This window comes from Tripterygium wilfordii, chromosome 14 (assembly GCF_013401445.1).
Source record: "Tripterygium wilfordii isolate XIE 37 chromosome 14, ASM1340144v1, whole genome shotgun sequence".
NCBI lineage: Eukaryota > Viridiplantae > Streptophyta > Magnoliopsida > Celastrales > Celastraceae > Tripterygium > Tripterygium wilfordii.
Genome location: NC_052245.1, coordinates 3,231,971 through 3,251,334, shown reverse-complemented (window position 1 = coordinate 3,251,334; position 19,364 = coordinate 3,231,971). Strand labels below are relative to the sequence as shown.

General features: G+C 33.2%; 3 protein-coding genes and 1 pseudogene across 3 annotated transcripts; all 4 read right to left on the bottom strand.

Moving 5' to 3' along the window:
- Nucleotides 1–1,563: 1,563 nt before the first annotated feature.
- On the bottom strand, nt 1,564–3,580 carry LOC120014099 (annotated as a pseudogene).
- Nucleotides 3,581–6,171: 2,591 nt separating this feature from the next.
- Nucleotides 6,172–6,815, bottom strand: LOC120014098 (serine carboxypeptidase-like). The gene is made up of 3 exons (XM_038866022.1): nt 6,545–6,815; nt 6,329–6,462; nt 6,172–6,249 (listed from the first exon to the last, which is right to left on the bottom strand). The coding sequence occupies exons 1-3, from the start codon at nt 6,813–6,815 to the stop codon at nt 6,172–6,174; spliced, it is 483 nt and encodes a 160-aa protein (XP_038721950.1).
- Nucleotides 6,816–9,405: 2,590 nt separating this feature from the next.
- On the bottom strand, nt 9,406–12,126 carry LOC120014097 (serine carboxypeptidase-like 48). The gene is made up of 9 exons (XM_038866021.1): nt 11,933–12,126; nt 11,559–11,727; nt 10,867–10,989; nt 10,637–10,780; nt 10,412–10,562; nt 10,152–10,240; nt 9,818–10,076; nt 9,588–9,721; nt 9,406–9,498 (listed from the first exon to the last, which is right to left on the bottom strand). The coding sequence occupies exons 1-9, from the start codon at nt 12,124–12,126 to the stop codon at nt 9,406–9,408; spliced, it is 1,356 nt and encodes a 451-aa protein (XP_038721949.1).
- A 3,052-nt stretch (nt 12,127–15,178) lies between these two features.
- LOC120014096 (serine carboxypeptidase-like) lies at nt 15,179–18,211 on the bottom strand. The gene is made up of 9 exons (XM_038866019.1): nt 17,889–18,211; nt 17,612–17,780; nt 17,260–17,382; nt 17,031–17,174; nt 16,803–16,956; nt 15,918–16,009; nt 15,575–15,833; nt 15,357–15,490; nt 15,179–15,271 (listed from the first exon to the last, which is right to left on the bottom strand). Exons 1-9 carry the CDS (start codon nt 18,209–18,211, stop codon nt 15,179–15,181), a joined length of 1,491 nt encoding a protein of 496 aa, XP_038721947.1.
- Between the last annotated feature and the right edge of the window lie 1,153 nt (nt 18,212–19,364).

Here is a 19,364-nt window from a genome sequence, read left to right as displayed (position 1 = left end):
TATTTACATAATCCATGTAGCTTTTTATTTTTTTCCTCTTATCTTATTAATCTTGCGACCCTAGTTAACGGCTCCAATAGACGGCAAAAAGCGTCTTCTATCTTATAATTGCAATGTGTAGGGTAGGACGGACGAATCGAAAATTCATATATATAGTTTTTAGAGACAATTATGGAATTTATGTTAGTAGACAATATATACTCCCTCCTTCCCATTTTAATTGTCCTCTATTCCTTTTTGGAATATCCCAAAATGCATGCCCATTTCAATTAAATTTCATCCATTTTTTTCGTCTTACCCTTATTTACCCTTAAAATGAAAAGCTAATGGAGTGAATTCATTGTCCTCTATAAATGAAAGCATAAATGTCAAATTGAAGGGGAATAATGTAATTTCTTAAACTGTGTGTAAAATTGAAGGGAACAATTAAAATGAGACGAAGGGAGTACTTTATCATGTGTTAATAGTTTCCATTTACGGCTTCTATTTTGTTTTTTATAATCTCCATTGGTGGCTTAACACACTCTATACACATGCTTAAGGGCTTTTGTTCATTATTTCCATGTGTTATTACCTCCATTGGCGGCTTTCATTTTGTTTTTTTTTAATCTCCATTGGTGGCTTAATTAACACTCCAATACACATGATTAAGTGCTTTTATTTATTGATTCCAAATATGCTTTATTATATCCATTAGCGGCTTTTATTTTTTATTTTTTATCTCCATTGGTGGCTTCACACTCCAATACACATAATTAAGGGCTTTTTCTTATTTAAATTGGTGGCTTAACACTCCAATACACATGATTATGGCCCTTAATTTGTTCATTATTTCCATGTATTATTATATCCATTGGCGGCTTTTATTATTATTACTTTTTTTATCTCCATTGGTGGCTTAACATGTACGCTAAGGTTGAAATTAAACTACGTGGTCATATCCTAGCCCTCGATTTAATACTCAAGTTATAGACTAGCCAGAAATTAATTGGTTTCTCCAAAAGTGATGCACGAAAAATAGTTCAGTAACACTGCGAGAGGAGAGGAAAGGATGGTGGGTGGTGTTCTATTGGCAAAGTAATTATATGCTGAAATGATTTGAAAATATTCATAAATTTTAAATCCTAATCTCTAAATTATTTTTTTGGTGTTGAGGGTACCCAGTTTCCCACCAAAAACACAGTACATTGGACTCCACCCCAATGGTAAACTCTAAACACTAATTTTTATTTTTTTTTGGATAAGTCCGTAAACACTAATTCCTAACTTCTAAACTCTAATATATTATTTTCAAAAAAAAAAATGATTTTGGGAGGAGAATAGTAACTACAATTGTAGCAAAAAATTGGAGTCCCTCCAAACTCATGTCATGCTTGATGTACAATGGAGTGAAAACACGAATTACAAGATGATTCTATTCCAACTTTTAATTCGCATTATTACATTCTAGTTCTAATGTTGTCAAGAAAGCCCAAGCAATCATGTTTAGTAATTTATTCCCTTCACATTTAAATTGATAAAACAAAGATGTGAAAAAAAAACCAAAAAACTTAATAGAGGTTGTTAATGAATAAGGTTTCCTGTCATCCAATTTTGGATCATTTGAAGCGCAATTTTTGGTTGATCCATTGGAACCAAATGACCAGCTTTATAAACCTATAGTATAAAAAGAGTCATCAAATTCATATTGAATACTGGATCAAAAACATTTACAAATTCACATAGAGAACGATTGTCAAACCTTGATGAAAGTGAGAGGTCCGTAGTTTCTCAATAGTCCTGCTTCCTCACCATCAACAACAAATGAAACACGTGAAACTTTCTCAAACTCTTCTCTTCCATGCCATTTCATTTTAGATACCCACCTAAGATTCCCTATTCAAACAAAAACACCCTAAGAATATATATAGATGTGGTGCAAGTAGAATTGTTTGTATTGAAACATGCATGAGGGCATGCATACCAACCCAGTTGCACATTAGATCCTGATCTCCTGCGTAGATAAGGACCTTGATTCCACCCGAAAGTAGCTTAGGAATTCCAACGGCAATGATCTCATTTAGTATCCTATCACAAGCAACATACGCAGCAATACAAGGATCTTCTCTACCCGTGATGACTGACAAGAAACCAAAATATATAAACTAAGAACAAAGTACATTTGAAATTTGACAACTCTCAATTATTTCAGTAAATCATGAAAATCGTTCCGTGAATTGTATACGATATTAACGACATGATTTAACAAAATTTTAAAATAAAGAAAAAGATTTTTAGTTAGAAGGTAAAAAATACTACTACACACCACAAGCATCGATAGATGATTCACATTCTGGAACCAATTCCTTTATACGTATGTAATCTGATTCTTCAATTAAACTTTCTTGTTTATAAGCATATTCCGGTAATTCTTGGTATTGAATTTTAAGATTTGTCAATCCATTGCCGATAGCAAGTCCCTGTAAAAATATTGAGTCAATGAAATTAACTAAAACAATAACATTCCAAATTGTAGATTGAGATAAAGAAATACCTTAAGATTTATGAATATCTTGTCCTTTTTTATTTCCTTGGCAGATTCGAGAAGCTAGAGCTGGAGCATAATATTCAGCATAAGATTGTTCTGTTATAAAGAAATCATTTTGAACAAACTGAGGACGTGCCTTAAAAAATTCCTATCGTTTGTGGAAAAAATTATACAACATCAAGTATAAACTTTAAATCAAGCATTAAGGAATAGGATTAGAGAAGGAATAGACCTGTAAGAAGTAATACAAATCATTACTGACATCAATTAGATTGTGACGTATATCTTTCTGATAATTAGTTGTGTAGCTGAAACCTGTTCCAGTAGGCTGGTCAACATATATAATATTTGATGCCTGTAACAAAAAAAATAATTAAATTTTGATTGCTTTAAAGAAAAACACCAATGGAATTGGAAGACTGCTCATGTTGATGACCAAAGAATATTTGCTCTGTGTTTGGCCATTAATTTATAACAACAAATTTGGTTAATTAGAATCTAGAAAAACAATAATCTTCTCAAAGTTCTAGCTACTAGAGTCCAAAAGACTATGAGATAATATCAAAACATATATACGAATAATACCTTTTCCCAACCATAATCATTCCATTTGAGAGAAAGGTCGTCTTTGATATGAAAAGGACTGTTTTCATAAAATAATGCAATAGCACAAATGACTCCAGGTCCTCCGCTTAACCATATCACAACTGGGTCATTCTTGCTATTTCGTGATTGAAAGAAGAAGTAGAACATTCTGCGAAAGCAACAATTGATGAAGTTGCAAATTGATATTATACATCACACTTGAAGAACCAATTGACATTTATTTTAGAAACAAGAATATATGGATCAGTCAAATTACCTTGCACCTACCGTATGCGGAAGCGAGTAATAACCAGCATAATCACCAAGATCTTCAATACAATGGTCGTCATAAAGAAGAGGAAATTTTAATTTCTTCTCAACTAGTCTTGGAACGTCATGGACTAAAGGGTTATCCTTGATAATGTTACTATTATCCTTAGAGAACAAGTTGGGTGATGTTATGAGCATTTCTGCTTTTTGGGTGGGTGAAATGGTAGTTGTCGATGAAAGAAAGTGGCGGTTACCATATGCAAATGATGAGGTAAAGAAGAAATCAAAAAGAAAAAGAGAAAGAAGAATGTTTACAAAAGTAGTACTCATTATAGTTTTTCTATTGAATGAGTACTACTTTTTGGGGTATTTATGGGGTTTAATTGAGGACAACTAATGTTATAATTATAAGCGTCAGATTAATTAGTTTATAAAAAAAAATTTTGACAATTAATTGGTCTACATGATAGCTTCTTTATGGGATAATGCAACTTTTAGTCTTTAAAAGAATTGATGGTCAGGTTCAACTCGTCACCGAATGTTTAAACTTTTCAACTTGAGAACCTAAAGTCGAATATTGTTTTAATATGCACACTCGGATAAATTTTCAACTATTCGGCCAGTCAATCTGTTGATATGACATAAAAATCAATATAAAGAATTTGATCGAATAATGAGAAATCAACCCAAGTGTGCATATTGAAACAGTTTTCAATTTTGGGTTCTCAAGTTAAACGTGTGAATATCCGGTGATTGGGTTGGAAATTAGCAACTCTTTTGGGGACCAAAAATTGCATTGCCCCGTTTTTTTTTTTTTTTTTAATAAATATTTTCTTCTATTATCTTATAAGCCTAGTAACCCTAGTTTAGGGCTCCAATATATGCCATAATTAACACACCTTCCATTTTATAATTTAAATGTGTAGGACAGACCTTCTATTTAGTTTTTAGAGACACTTGGTAGCATATATAGCTGTATCACATTTAAATGTTAGCATAGCTGTATAAATATACCAATACCATAACATAGTGACATTAGCTGTAACGTCTTAGCTTTAATTAAACCTTTAACTTCCTTTGTTCTGTATGTATCTTAGCTGTGGACACAACTTTAAAGTCTTATCGTTGTTGGGATCCCATTTCCAACCATCTTCGTATTTCTCGTCATATATAAAGTGGCGTTTACTGAAGAATTTGGCATATGCAAATGATAAGGTAAAGACCATCGTCGTATTTCTCGTCATGTATAAAATGGCGCTTACTGAATTTGGCATATGCAAATGATGAGGTAAAGAAGAAATCAAAAAGAAGAAGAGAAAGAAGAATGTTGAGAAAAGTTGTAGTCATTATATATAGTTTTTCTATGAATCAATATAAATATTGGGTATTTATAGGGTTCTCATTGAGGACAACTAATATTTTGTTTTTCTTTTTTTGTAATTCCATTGGTGGCTTAACACTCAATACAAAATGATTAAGGGCTTTTATTTATTATTCCCATGTATTATTATATCCATTGCCGGCTTTTATTTTGTTTTTCTAATCTCCATTGGTGGCTTAGCAATAATAAACTTTGGACAATATCCTGTAGTGACACTAGATACACATGATCATTTAACAGCTTTTATTTATCATCTTCATTGCCGGCTTTGTTGTTGGGATCCCCTTTCCAACCGTCTTCTCGTATTTCTCGTCATGTTGTCTTCTGGAAGATCAAATATTTACGATTTTTTTTTATCGGATATAAAATAGAACACAATGGTTATCATTGTTGGGATATCATTTTCAAAAATGTTAGGGATCTTAATAAAAACATCTTAGTTATCCTAATAATAGATATTGTCCCTTGATTGATATAAGGGTAGGGGTCCACAAAATCTGATAATTGAATTAGAGAATGACACATCCACTACTGGGATGACTGAAATGCTTTTTACTGGGATCCCTATCGCTTCTGTATCATTTTCAACCGTCTTCGTATTTCTCGTCACTTTCTCTTTTGGAAGACGCAATGTTTATGTTGTTTTCTCAGTTATGAAATAAAACACAAGGTTAACATTGTTGGGATTCTATTTCTAACCGTCTTCATATTTCTCGTCACGTTGACTCCTGGAAGACTATGTTTTGTCTCCAAAGTTCTGTATGACCTCCTCTTCCCCTCCTTTTTTTTTACTAATCCATCTTGTGAATGTTTACCATCCACCATAGATTCTGATCATCCTATCTCTCCCTCACGGACTTTCTCTACACTGCCTATTTCTGTCAAGTTTTAAGATTTACCGACTTCGCCTGACGTGCCTATCCTTATTTGTCCCGCTCTTGTCACTGATCCTGCTTCTAACCCTGCCTCCTAGCTACCTCTTCTGAGGATGATCCTATTAGTTGCACCACTCGGATAAGGACTATTCCTTCTCACTTGCATGATTTTCAATATTTTTCTGCTATTGTGTCTCTTCATGAACCCCAATTTTACTGTGAGGCAAGGTGTAATGGCTTCTTAAGTTGTTGGAGATCCTTAATTATATGCTATAGTTCTTAAGAAATATTTGAAGTATATCATGCTTGGATCATTGTAACGTGAATGAATTCTATGATAAAGATTACATCTAGGTAACAAGAATATATATGAGATGATTCCATTTAAGCTTTTGCACAAATTTGTCAATAAAGGCTCGATCTTGTCATACATTTATTCACATCCTACTTTAACTAAGATTAAAAAAAAAACAACAACAACTAATAAAATTCTATGAAGATTTTTTTAAAAAAAAGAAAAATTGTGAAGGCTATCATTTGAAGTGATGGCCAGTCATATATAAAGTAGTTTTTGGTTGATCCATCGAAATCATGTGACCAGTTTGAAAAACCTGACATATAATAAAAGTCATCGAATGAAGGTTAAATTATAAGTTCTCTGCATATACACATAAAGTTAATATAACAAACCTTAATGAAAGTGAGGGGCCCATATTTGGTCAATAATTCTACTAGTTCATCATCAACGATAAATTGAATAACTGAATTTCTTGTAAATCCTTCCTTGCCAGACCAATTCAACTCTAAAACCCACCTAAAATTTCCTGTTCAAATAGGAACAACCAAAAATGCAGATTAAGAGCTTAATTGAGATTTCTTCATGCATTGGAGTATTCTGACACTAACCGATCCAGTCGCACATTAGATCTTCATCTCCCACATAGATTAAGAGTTTGATTCCCTTATCAAGTAAAGCAGGAATTCCTTCATCAGAATTCTTCGCACAGTCCCCTTTCAATGCCTCGTATACCGGGTGGCTGAAAGATGCAAATGACTTCTCCACGCCCAGAGCATCCTTTACTGATTGCATATTTAGAAATGTCTCAATATTTGAGAAGTCATAGGTAAGGACTCCCTCTCGTTCTTTTCTAATATCATCATAAACAATAATAACCATTAGATTCAATTCCTTATCACAGACAAACATAAAAATTGTCTGGCAATTTCTTACATTTATATTCTCATCAATGTCAAGGATCTCTGTAAGTATGCTATTACAATCATCATGCGCATCGACACAAGCATCTTCACCATCCCTTACTAGCAAGAAATATTACATTATTTGATCTAAGCTAGTACGTTTTATAAGTTAACTGTATGTCATGAAAAGGAAAAGCACAATTAGAAAGACAAAAATAGTATGTCCCACAAGCATCTACAGACGATTCACATTCTGCAACCGTTTCCATTATGCGCAAGAGATTCGATTTGTTTATTAAATTGTTGAACAGAGCATAGTCTGGTAATGCTCGAAATTGAATTCTAGGATTTGTAAATCCATTACCTATAGTGACACCGTAAAATTTCAAAAAAAAAATCAAATGAGGCAATAGCATAAAAAGTTATGAATGGGAGAATGATATACCTTAAGATTTATATGAAAGCCCTCTCCTTTTTCGTTTCCTTGCTTAATTCGAGAAGCTAGATTAGGAGCATAATGTCCAGCATAAGATTGACCGGTAATGAAGAAATCGTTTTTAGCAAGCCGGGGAGATGCCGTAAAAAATTCCTGCTGTTGCAGAGAAAGTCAGACAACGCATCAAAGCACCTGCAAATTGAATTCACTCATTAACTCATTAACTCGAATAATATATTATATTCCCTTTAACTGCCATGGAAATTGGATTAATGACTGCATATATTAATTAACATGATTCTACTATTGCATGCAGATGCAGGTAGAATGAGGAGGCAATCGTATTAGCGTTTCACATTGCGTACGTAGTGAAGATGTAAGAGAAGGCCTGGTGTAGTAACTATATATGCATCTGTGTTATATATAATAGTTGTCGTTTATTTGACTTGAGTTTCGATCTCATATTTACTAAGATTTTTGAATTGATGTTATTACTTTTACTGTGGCTTGATTTCCGTTTTCAGGATTAGTAAGTCTTGAAAACTCTGACACTGAGAATAATGGTTGCTCAAGTAGAAAGCCTTGAATAACATTGTCAAGCTATTAGTCTAATACATACAACTTTTAAGTTCACCAAGAAGCAAAACTTTTGATCCAAATAAACATATATGCACACATGAAATGGGGCGAGGCTAGAGGCCTATGATGATGAGAGAATAATAATAGAGGGATTGAATTGAGTTTTGAGTTTTGAGATGTTTGTGGTTTCCACAGCACTAGGATTAGGAGGAGTTCCAATTTTGTGTGCTTGTATATCATCAGCTCGTGATGTGCATTCAGTGATGCTGACCTTAGTTCGGAACTTTTCTAGGTAGGTTAGCCATGAAAATACCAATTACATTTCTACCCTTACTATATACCAATTCATGTTACTGTTTCAAATTGTAATATGAAAGACTAAGTCTCAAATTCAAACGATTTCGATGACGGTTCGCTACACCACCATCGTCGTTGGACTCCCCTCACTGAGGTGCATGACACCCAGCCAAATTCCTTCCAAGACAGTCATTGGAAAGAAATACTCGAAGTTGGACGCATTTTTTCGCGTAATGTAATGGAGGAGAGATTTCTTAGACCTAGGTATTCTTACGTCTATGCTTATTGAAGAAGAATGACAAATATGAGAATATGAATGACCCGCCCAGTAATTCTATTAAGGAGTTTCTGGGTTTCGGGTCGCCGGGTTACCAGGTAAGAGATGCATCAGAGAAATCAGTTGTTTCGTACACGGATTCAATAGTAGTACAGATTGTTACATTTGAATCTTTTATTTATTTCTTTTATGAGGTCATCAAGTTATGACCGTTAAGATCATCTCTGTACATATATAAGCCAAGTAGGCCGTTGTGCCTGAATGAATTAATTCGATTTAGCTCTCTCCTTCTCTCTCTGTCTCCTTTCTTATCTTCTTCTTCTCTTCTACTATCTTGATCTTCACGCTCTAACCTGCAAATCCAAGACACGTAAATTATTTCACTTATGCAGAGTTGCAGTAGCAGGAGAGTATTAACTTTGCCATAGTGCATATTCAATGTTGCTTGCAATTACCTTGGTCCGTCAAAGTGGAAATCTTTCTCTTCTGTAGTTCCTTGAATTCCCTCATCTCTGTCGTCCCTCTCTCCTTTTCTTTGCAGGCAGCAGTTTGTGTTGCAATTACCTTGTTATGTGTTTTAACAATAAAAATAAAGAGGGAGCCAATGCAGGTTTGAGACGGATATATTTGCTAAGGCTTCATGTCCCACGTCGTGAAAACATAGAAAAACACAAAGAAACAAAGTTATAAAAACATGAAGAAGCCCATTGTCACTCGTATATTTAATTTAATTTTAATGTGTTTTTTAACCGGGTTAACGGGTCCCGGGACCCGACCCCGGAAAAAGTTACCATATTCCACACAAAAACCCCAACAGATTCCATTCAAAAGTTTGGATTTTAATCACACTATTACATTGTAGTTCCAAAGTTGTCAATTAAGCCCAATCATGTACACTAAATTATTCCTTTCCAATTTCAAACGAAGATTCTAAAAAAAAGTTGCCACATGCTTTTAGAAAAAACTTAATAAAGCCTATCAACGAGTTAGGTTTCCCATCATCCAATTCCGTATCATTTGGAAAGCCACTTTTGGTTTATCCATAGGAACCATGTGACCAGCTTTATAAACCTACAGTGTAGAAAAAGTTATCGAATTAACTCGGATTGAATACTAGATTAAGACATTTGCAATTCATATTCAGATAAAGAATGACAAACCTTGATGAAAGTGAGAGGTCCATAATTTCTCAACAGTCCTGCGTCTACATCATCGACAACAAATGAAACATTTGAAACTTTTTCAAACTCTTCTTTTCCATACCATTTCATTTCAGACACCCACTTGAGATTTCCTATTCAAACAAAAACACCCTAAGAATATACATGTGGTACAAGAGTACACAAATAAATACAATATATATTTTCATTGAAATATGCACGAGACATACCAACCCAGTTGCATATTAGATCTTGATCTCCGGCATAGATAAGCACCTTGATTCCATCCAAGAGTAGAGTAGGAATTCCAACATCATAATTCTTCACCCACTCTCCAATCAATGCGTCATATATCACGATGTTCCATAAGATAAATGGTTTGTTCCAAACACCTAGAGCATCCTTTACTGATTGATTATTCAAAAATTTCTCGACGTTCGAGAAGTCATAGTTTAGAGCACCCTTCCTCTTCTTTCTAATATCATAATACTGTATATCAAAAAGACATTAAAGTTAGCGAAATGTGATTTTCTAAACTATACATATACAATCATTATTACTTACATTTATATCCCTGACAACGTCAAGGATCTCATTAATTATCATTTCACAATCTTTATATGCCGTAATACAAGCATTTTCATTACCCGCGACTGAGAAGAAACCAAAATAGATCAAGTACATTTTGAGATTTAACAGCTCTTAATTATTTCAATAAATCATAAAAATAGTTCCAAGAATTGTATACACAATATAACATGATCTAACATTATTTTAAAATAAAGAAAAATATTGTTAATTATAAGGAAAAAAATACCACACACCGCAATCTTCTATAGATGATTCACATTGTGGGACCAATTTCATTATACGTGAGTAATTTGATTCTTCAATTAGACTTTCTTGCAAAGCATAACCCGGTAATTCTTTGTATTGAATTTTAAGATTTGTCATTCCATTACCAATAGCAAGTCCCTGTAAAAATATTGAGTTAACCAAATTAACTAAAACAATAACATTCCAAATTGTAGATTGAGGAAAGAAAATACCTTAAGATTTATATGAATTCCTTGTCTTTCTTTATTTCCTTGGCAGATTCGAGAAGCTAGAGCTGGAGCATAATGTCCAGCATAAGATTGTCCGGTAATAAAGAAATCATTTTGAACAAACTGAGGATGTGCCATAAAAAATTCCTAGCGTTGTAGAAAAAAAAAATAGACAACATCAAGTATAAACTTTAACTCAAGCATTAAGGAATAGGTTTAGAAAAGGAATAAACCTGCAAGAAGTTATACAGATCATTGGTGACATCAATTAGATTATGACGTATATCATTATGATCATCGATTGTGTAGCTAAAACCTGTTCCTATAGGCTGATCAACGTAAATAATATTTGATGTCTGCAAAAAAAAAATTGATATGTTTAAAAAAAAAAAGACTACATGTAAGAAAATTCTGCCCAAACAACTTGTAAATGTGTTGTCTGCTTTGGGACTTAAGCCATCAACTTATGGGATTGGGCCAATAAATGTATTATACGGGTTAGGATCCTTGTGGTACCCTTTACCTTGTGGATGGTCTATCCAAAAGGATATCCGAAAGGCCCAATAGGTGACCCAGACAAGAGAGGTAAGTGAATCCGATATCGTAGTTGGGTCCTGCTCCAATACCATGCAAGAAAATTTGATCCAAACAACTTGTAGAGGTATTGTTTGTTTTGATACTTAGGCCCTCACAGTTTTGTTATTTAAATGGCCATTTACTGTTGAGAGATGTTAGATCTTAACTTATAAAATAATTTGCTTTAACTCAACCTTTTGATTTGTGACATTTTATCTTAACACTATAGTCTAATCAACATGAATTCAACAATGCATAATGGTGTTGGTAAAAACAAGAACTGTCTCAAAGTTTACTAAGTCGTTCATAACACAGTGAGACAATATCAAAACATGCATACAAATAGTACCTTATCCCAACCATAATTATTCCATTTTAGAGAAAGGTTGTCTTTGATATGAAAAGGACCATTTTCGTAAAATAATGCAATGGCACAACTAGATCCAGGTCCTCCGCTTAACCATATCACAACTGGGTCACCCTCGCTATTTCGTGATTCAAAGAAATAGTAGAACATCCTACAAAATCAACAAATGATGAAGTAGCAAATTTATATTATTTGTCACAATTGAAGAACAAACACATTTGACATTTATTTGAGAAACAAGAAAATACATATATATATATATATATATATATATATACACACACACACATATACATATACATATATATATATATATATATATATATATATATATATATATATGGTCATTCAATTACCTTGCACCCATCGTATGCGGAAGTGAGTAATAACCAACATAATGACCAAGGTCTTTAACAGAAGGGTCAGGAGTAAAAAGAAGAGGAAAATCTAATTTCTTCTCAACTAGTCTTGGAACATCGTGAACTAAAGAGTTATCCTTGACAATGCTACTATTATCCTTAGAGAAAAAGTTGGGTGATGTTTTGAGCATTTCTGCTTTTTGAGTGGGTGAAATGGTAGTTGTCGATGAAAGAAAGAGCCGCTTACTGAATGAGGTAAAGAAGAAATTAAAAAGAAGAAGCGAAAGAAGAATGCTAATAAAAGTTGTAGTCATTATAGTTTTTCTACTCATGAATGAATATAATTGCCCAAATTTTGGGTATTTATAGGGTTCTCATTGATGACAACTAATTAATGTGATAAGAGTCGGATTAATTATTATGTTAAATTGTAACAATTTATTTACATGATCTATGTAGCTTTTTATTTTTTCTCTCTTATCTTATTAATCTTGCGACCCTAGTTAACGGCTCCAATTGACGGCAAAAAGCGTTTTCTATCTTATAATTTCAATGTGTAGGACAGACGAATTAGCTTTTTATTTTTTTCCTCTTATCTTATTAATCTTGCGATCCTAGTTAACGGCTCCAATAGACGGCAAAAAGCGTCTTCTATCTTATAATTTCAATGTGTAGGACGGACGAATTGAAAATTCACATTCATATATATAGTTTTTAGAGACAATTATTGAATTTATGTTAGTAGACAACATATACCGCATCATGTGTTAATAGTTTGCATACATATTTTCATTTCAATGCCAAATTAATTACGTCAAAACCAATGACCTAAATAGGGATTAAAAAAAACCCTTAAGACACGATAAATTTTTAACCAACATTAATGTACAAAGCCCCTGCAGTGAGCAGAGTTGGCAAGATGTATGCACATCTTACCTCTATTTTATCACCAAATATAAACAACATCCTATGGTTACACCCAATACTCATGATCAATTAAGGGCTTTTATTTATTCTCTCCATTGACGGCCTTTATTTTGTTTTTTTTAATCTCCATTGGTGGCTTAACACACTCTATACACATGCTTAAGGGCTCTTGTTCATTATTTCCATGTATTATTATCTCCATTGGCGGCTTTTATTTTGTTTTTTTTAATCTCCATTGGTGGCTTAACACTCCAATACACATGATTAAGTGCTTTTATTTATTGATTCCAAATATGTTTTATTATATCCATTGGCGGCTTTTATTTTTTATTTTTATCTCCATTGGTGGCTTAACACTCCAATACACATAATTAAGGGCTTTTTCTTATTTACATGGGATTTTTGTAGGCCGGTACACTACATGGGATTTTTGTAAGCCAGTACACTAGATTGTACTTAATTGTAAAAAGGTGCAATCACTAAAACATCATTTTAAAAAAGTACACTGGAACCAGTTTTTACCAAAATAACCTCAAATTTGATTTTCTCTTTCCACGAATTGCGATACAATAGTGATACTTTTAGACAGAAAGTCCAATATAGTGTTCAGTTTATATCTTTTCCTCATAAAATGATGATACAAATGTTGGAATGTAAATTTGATTGCATTACATGTCTTTCTGGTTCAATTATATCATTTTAATGGATTTTTAATAACCTCAAATTTGATTTTCTCTCTCCACGAACTGCGATACAATAGTGATACTTTTAATCAGAAAATCCAATTTAGTGTTCAATTTATATCTTTTCCCCACAAAATGATGATACAAACGTTGGAATGTAAATTTGATTGCATTACATGTCTTTCTGGATCAATTGTATCATTTTAGTGGATTTTTAATAACCTCAAATTTGATTTTCTCTCTCCACGAACTGCGATACAATAGTGATACTTTTAATCAGAAGATACAATTTAGTGTTCAATTTATATTTTTTCCTCATAAAATGATGATACAAATGTTGGAATGTAAATTTGATTGCATTACATGTCTTTCTAGTTCAATTGTATTATTTTAGTGGATTTTTGGTGTTAGTGATACTATAGTGATACATCTCTGCAGCTGTAAATGTTTTTCCAGAACAAGTAAGAGAGGTACAAACCAAGAATTTCTATGAATCATACCGCAATATTTATCGACGTGCTCTTCATACTTGTTGTACAAAGCAGGAATTGTGATGGATAAGATGGTTCCTGTGACAGTATCAATGACAAAGCTTCATAAAAAGCTAAATGGAATTTGAGAGGAGAGAAAAAGAAGAGAGGAGAAAAGAAGAAGAAGAAGATAGGAGAAAAGAAGAAGAAGAATAAGAGAGGAGAGAAGAAGAAGAGTATTGTAGGTATAAATCAAAAATTGTCTTAAGCCAGATGACCAAATTACTCTTAAATAACATTTTTTTATAATTTTAAAAAAGCTCACGACATTTTTACAATTAAGTTGTCCAAAGTGCCCCTAGTGTCAATTGTCTGTACTTAACATTGGTGGCTTAAAACTCCAATACACATGATTAAGGGCTTTAATTTGTTCATTATTTCCATGTATTATTATATCCATTGGCGGCTTTTATTATTATTATTATTTTTTATCTCCGTTGGTGGCTTAACATTTACGCTAAGGTTGAAATTAAACTACGTGGTCATATCCTAGCCCTCAATTTAATATTCGAGTTATAGACTAGCCAGAAATTAATTGGTTTCTCCAAAAGTGATACACGAGAAATAGTTCAGTAACACTGCGAGAGGAAAGGATGTTGGGTGGTGTTCTATCGGCGAAGTAATTATATGCTGAAATGATTTGAAAATATTCATAAACTCTAAATCCTAAACTCTAAATTTTTTTTTTGGTGTCGAGGGTACCCACCAAAAACACATCCCTCTGGACTCCACCCCAATGGTAAACTCTAAACATTAATTTTAATTTTTTTTGGATAAGTCCCTAAACACTAATTCCTAACTTCTAAACTTTAATATGTTATTTTCAAACCAAAAAAAAAAATGATTTTGGGAGAAGAATAGTAACTACACTTGTAGCAAAAAATTGGAGCACCTCCAAACTCATATCATGCTTGATGTATAATGGAGTGAAAACACGAATTACAAGATGATTCTATTCCAACTTTTAATTCACATTATTACATTCTAGTTCCAATGTTGTCAAGAAAGCCCAAGCAATTAATCATGTTTAGTAATTTATTCCCTTCACATTTAAATTGATAAAACAAAGATGTGAAAAAAAAGGAAGAACTTAATAGAGGTTATTAATGAATAAGGTTTCCTGTCATCCAATTTTGGATCATTCGGAGCGCAATTTTTGGTTGATCCATTGGAACCAAGTGACCAGCTTTATAAACCTATAGTATAAGAAGAGTCATCAAATTCTTATTGAATACTGAACTAAAAACATTTGTAAATTCACATAGAGAACGATTGTCAAACCTTGATGAAAGTGAGAGGTCCGTAGTTTCTCACTAGTCCTGCTTCCTCACCATCAACAACAAATGAAACACGTGAAACTTTCTCAAACTCTTCTCTTCCATACCATTTCATTTTAGATACCCACCGAAGATTTCCTATTCAAACAAAAACACCCTAAGAATATATATAGATGTGGTGCAAGTAGAATTGTTTGTATTGAAACATGCATGAGGGCATACCAACCCAATTGCACATTAGATCCTGATCTCCTGCGTAGATAAGGACCTTGATTCCATCCGAAAGTAGCTTAGGAATTCCAACGGCAAAATTCTTTGCCCACTCTCTAATCAATGCGTCAAATACCATGGTGTTCGATAAGACAAATGATATATCTCCAACTCCTAAAGCTTCCTTTACTGATTGCATATTCAAAAAATTCTCCAGGTTTGAGAAGTCATAGTTAAGAGAACCCACACTCTTCTTTCTAATATCATAATACTACATAAGTATATATATATATAAAGACATAGAAGTTAGTAACTTGTGATTTTATGAAAATATATATAAACAAATATTGCGTACATTTATATTCCCAGCAGCGGCAATGATCTCATTTAGTATCCTATCACAAGCAACATACGCAGCAATACAAGGATCTTCTCTACCCGTGATGACTGACAAGAAACCAAAATATATAAACTAAGAACAAGTACATTTGAGATTTGACAACTCTCAATTATTTCAGTAAATCATGAAAATCGTTCCGTGAATTGTATACGATATTAACGGATTCGGGAGCTCTAAAATTCGATAGGAATTTTAGAGTCTCAAATTTCATCCAATGGTCCAGCCAAATGCCACATAGTTGTTTATTATTCAGAGTTCTAAGCCATGGAAAGTAGATCCCTGGCTTGGACGGAAATTCTATACTATCAAGAAAACGATTCCTTCCATCAATGAGTGTGCTTGCTAAATTAAAAGCACTCCAATAAGCCTAACATAAAAAAAATCTTCCAATCCCTAACAGATCTTTCACAGATTTAAGAAATAATCTCTGAAATTTGAAATCCAAAAATACCCAAATTCTAAATCTTTCGAGTCTTCAAGGGAGAGGGCGGACTGTTCCGGCAGGCAGCTAGGAGATGTCCAGCGGTGATAGAGAGTGGCTGAGGACTACAGTGGTGGGGTGGTGATCGGTGATATATAGGTGGTGGCATACTTAGAGGAATTGTAAAATTGATGGCCATATGGACAAGAGGGAGAGAGAAAAAGCATGAGTTTATGGCCCTTGGATGAAAATTGGTGATGGATGATGTGTAATGTGGTTTCACCCTTGGATGTCAAATTTGAGACTCTAGAATTCCTAGCCAATTTGAGAGCCCCAAATCCCAATATGACATGATTTAACAAAATTTTAAAATAAAGAAAAAGATTTTTAGTTAGAAGGTAAAAAATACTACTACACACCACAAGCATCGATAGATGATTCACATTTTGGAACCAATTCCTTTATACGTATGTAATCTGATTCTTCAATTAAACTTTCTTGTTTATAAGCATATTCCGGTAATTCTTGGTATTGAATTTTAAGATTTGTCAATCCATTGCCGATAGCAAGTCCCTGTAAAAATATTGAGTCAATGAAATTAACTAAAACAATAACATTCCAAATTGTAGATTGAGATAAAGAAATACCTTAAGATTTATATGAATATCTTGTCCTTTTTTATTTCCTTGGCAGATTCGAGAAGCCAGTGCTGGAGCATAATGTCCAGCGTAAGATTGTCCGGTTATAAAGAAATCATTTTGAACAAACTGAGGATGTGCCATAAAAAATTCCTATCGTTTGTGGAAAAAAATTATACAACATCAGGTATAAACTTTAAATCAAGCATTAAGGAATAGGATTGGAGAAGGAATAGACCTGTAAGAAGTAATACAAATCATTACTGACACCAATTAGATTGTGACGTATATCTTTCTGATAATCAGTTGTGTAGCTGAAACCTGTTCCAGTAGGTTGATCAACATATATAATATTTGATGCCTGTAACAAAAAAAAAATTAAATTTTGATTGCTTTAAAGAAAAACACCAATGGAATTGGAAGACTGCTCATGTTGATGACCAAAGAATATTTGCTCTGTGTTTGGCCATTAATTTATAACAACAAATTTGGTTAATTAGAATCTAGAAAAACAATAATCTTCTCAAAGTTCTAGCTACTAGAGTCCAAAAGACTATGAGATAATATCAAAACATATATACAAATAATACCTTTTCCCAACCATAATCATTCCATTTGAGAGAAATGTTGTCTTTGATATGAAAAGGACCATTTTCATAAAATAATGCAATAGCACAACTGGCTCCAGGTCCTCCACTTAACCATATCACAACTGGGTCATTCTCGCTATTTCGTGATTCAAAGAAGAAGTAGAACATTCTGCGAAAGCAACAATTGATGAAGTTGCAAATTGATATTATACATCACACTTGAAGAACCATTTGACATTTATTTTAGAAACAAGAATGTATGGATCAGTCAAATTACCTCGCACCTACCGTATGCGGAAGCGAGTAATAACCAGCATAATCACCAAGATCTTCAATAGAAGGGTCGTCATAAAGAAGAGGAAATTTTAATTTCTTCTCAACTAGTCTTGGAACATCATGGACTAAAGGGTTATCCTTGATAATGCTACTATTATCCTTAGAGAACAAGTTGGGTGATGTTATGAGCATTTCTGCTTTTTGGGTGGGTGAAATGGTGGTTGTCGATGAAAGAAAGTGGCGGTTACTATATGCAAATGATGAGGTAAAGAAGAAATCAAAGAGAGAGAGAGAGAGAAGAATGTTAACAAAAGTAGTACTCATTATAGTTTTTCTACTGAATGAATTTATATATTGTGCAATTTTTTGGGTATTTATAGGGTTTTAATTGAGGACAACTGATGTGATTATTATAAGCGTCAGATTAATTAGTTTATAAAAAAAAATTTGACAATTAATTGGTTTACATGATAGCTTCTTTATGGGGTAATGCAACATTTAGTCATTGAAAGAATTGATGGTCAGGTTCAACTCGTCACCGAATGTTTAAACTTTTCAACTTAAAAACCTAAAGTTGAATATTGTTTTAATATGCACACTCGGATAAATTTTTCAACTATTCGGCCAGTCAATCTGTTGATATGACATAAAAATCAATATAAAGAATTTCCTCCAATAGTGAAAAATCAGCCCATATGTGCATATTGAAACAGTTTTCAACTTTGGGTTTTCAAATTGAACGTGTGAACATCCAATGACTGGGTTGAAAATTAGCAACTTTTTTGGGACCAAAAATTGCATTGTTTTTTTTATTTTATTTTATATTTTCTTCTATTATCTTATAAGCCTTGTAACCCTAGTGAGGGGCTCCAATATATGCCATAATTAACACACCTTCAATTTTATAATTTAAATGTGTAGGACAGACCTTCTATCTATTTTTTAGACACACTTGTTAGCATATAGAGCTGTATCACATTTAAATGTTAGCATAGCTGGATAGATACCATAGCATAGTAACATTCATTAGCTGTGACGTCTTAGCTTTAATTAAGCCTTCAACTTCCTTTGTTCTGTATGTATCTTAGCTGTGGACACAACTTTAGTCTTATCGTTGTTGGGATCCCATTTCCAACCATCTTCGTATTTCTCGTCATATATAAAGTGGCGCTTACTGAAGAATTTGGCATATGCAAATGATGAGGTAAAGACCATCTTCGTATTTCTCGTCATGAGGTAAAGACCATCTTCGTATTTCTCGTCATGTATAAATTGACGCTTATTGAATTTGGCATATGCAAATGATGAGGTAAAGAAGAAATCAAAAGGGACAAGTAACGATAAAGCCCCTATATTTTTAAAAATGGGTCAATTAAGCCCCTCAATTTTCTTTCGTGTCAAAGAAGCCCTTCAACTTTGGATAGTGGACCACGTTAGCCCTTTCGTCTCATTTTCCATCAAAACATGCTGACATTGT

Bases quoted from the DNA above. Each gene is read 5' to 3' on its own strand.
- LOC120014097 (XM_038866021.1), bottom strand. From the start codon at position 12,126: ATGCTCAAAACATCACCCAACTTTTTCTCTAAGGATAATAGTAGCATT. The intron at 10,781-10,866 runs GTTTATTCCTTT...CTACAACGCTAG, and splicing joins ATCTGTATAACTTCTTGCAG to GAATTTTTTATGGCACATCC. The intron at 10,563-10,636 runs GTATTTTCTTTC...ATATTTTTACAG, and splicing joins GAATTCATATAAATCTTAAG to GGACTTGCTATTGGTAATGG.
- LOC120014096 (XM_038866019.1), bottom strand. From the start codon at position 18,211: ATGAGTACTACTTTTGTTAACATTCTTCTCTCTCTCTCTCTCTTTGAT. The intron at 17,383-17,611 runs GTATTATTTGTA...TTTTTGTTACAG, and splicing joins ATGATTATGGTTGGGAAAAG to GCATCAAATATTATATATGT. The intron at 15,491-15,574 runs GTATGCCCTCAT...TTGTTTGAATAG, and splicing joins TCTAATGTGCAATTGGGTTG to GAAATCTTCGGTGGGTATCT.
- LOC120014098 (XM_038866022.1), bottom strand. From the start codon at position 6,815: ATGGTTATTATTGTTTATGATGATATTAGAAAAGAACGAGAGGGAGTC. The intron at 6,463-6,544 runs GTTAGTGTCAGA...CTATTTGAACAG, and splicing joins TCTAATGTGCGACTGGATCG to GAAATTTTAGGTGGGTTTTA. The intron at 6,250-6,328 runs GTTTGTTATATT...ATTATATGTCAG, and splicing joins GGCCCCTCACTTTCATTAAG to GTTTTTCAAACTGGTCACAT.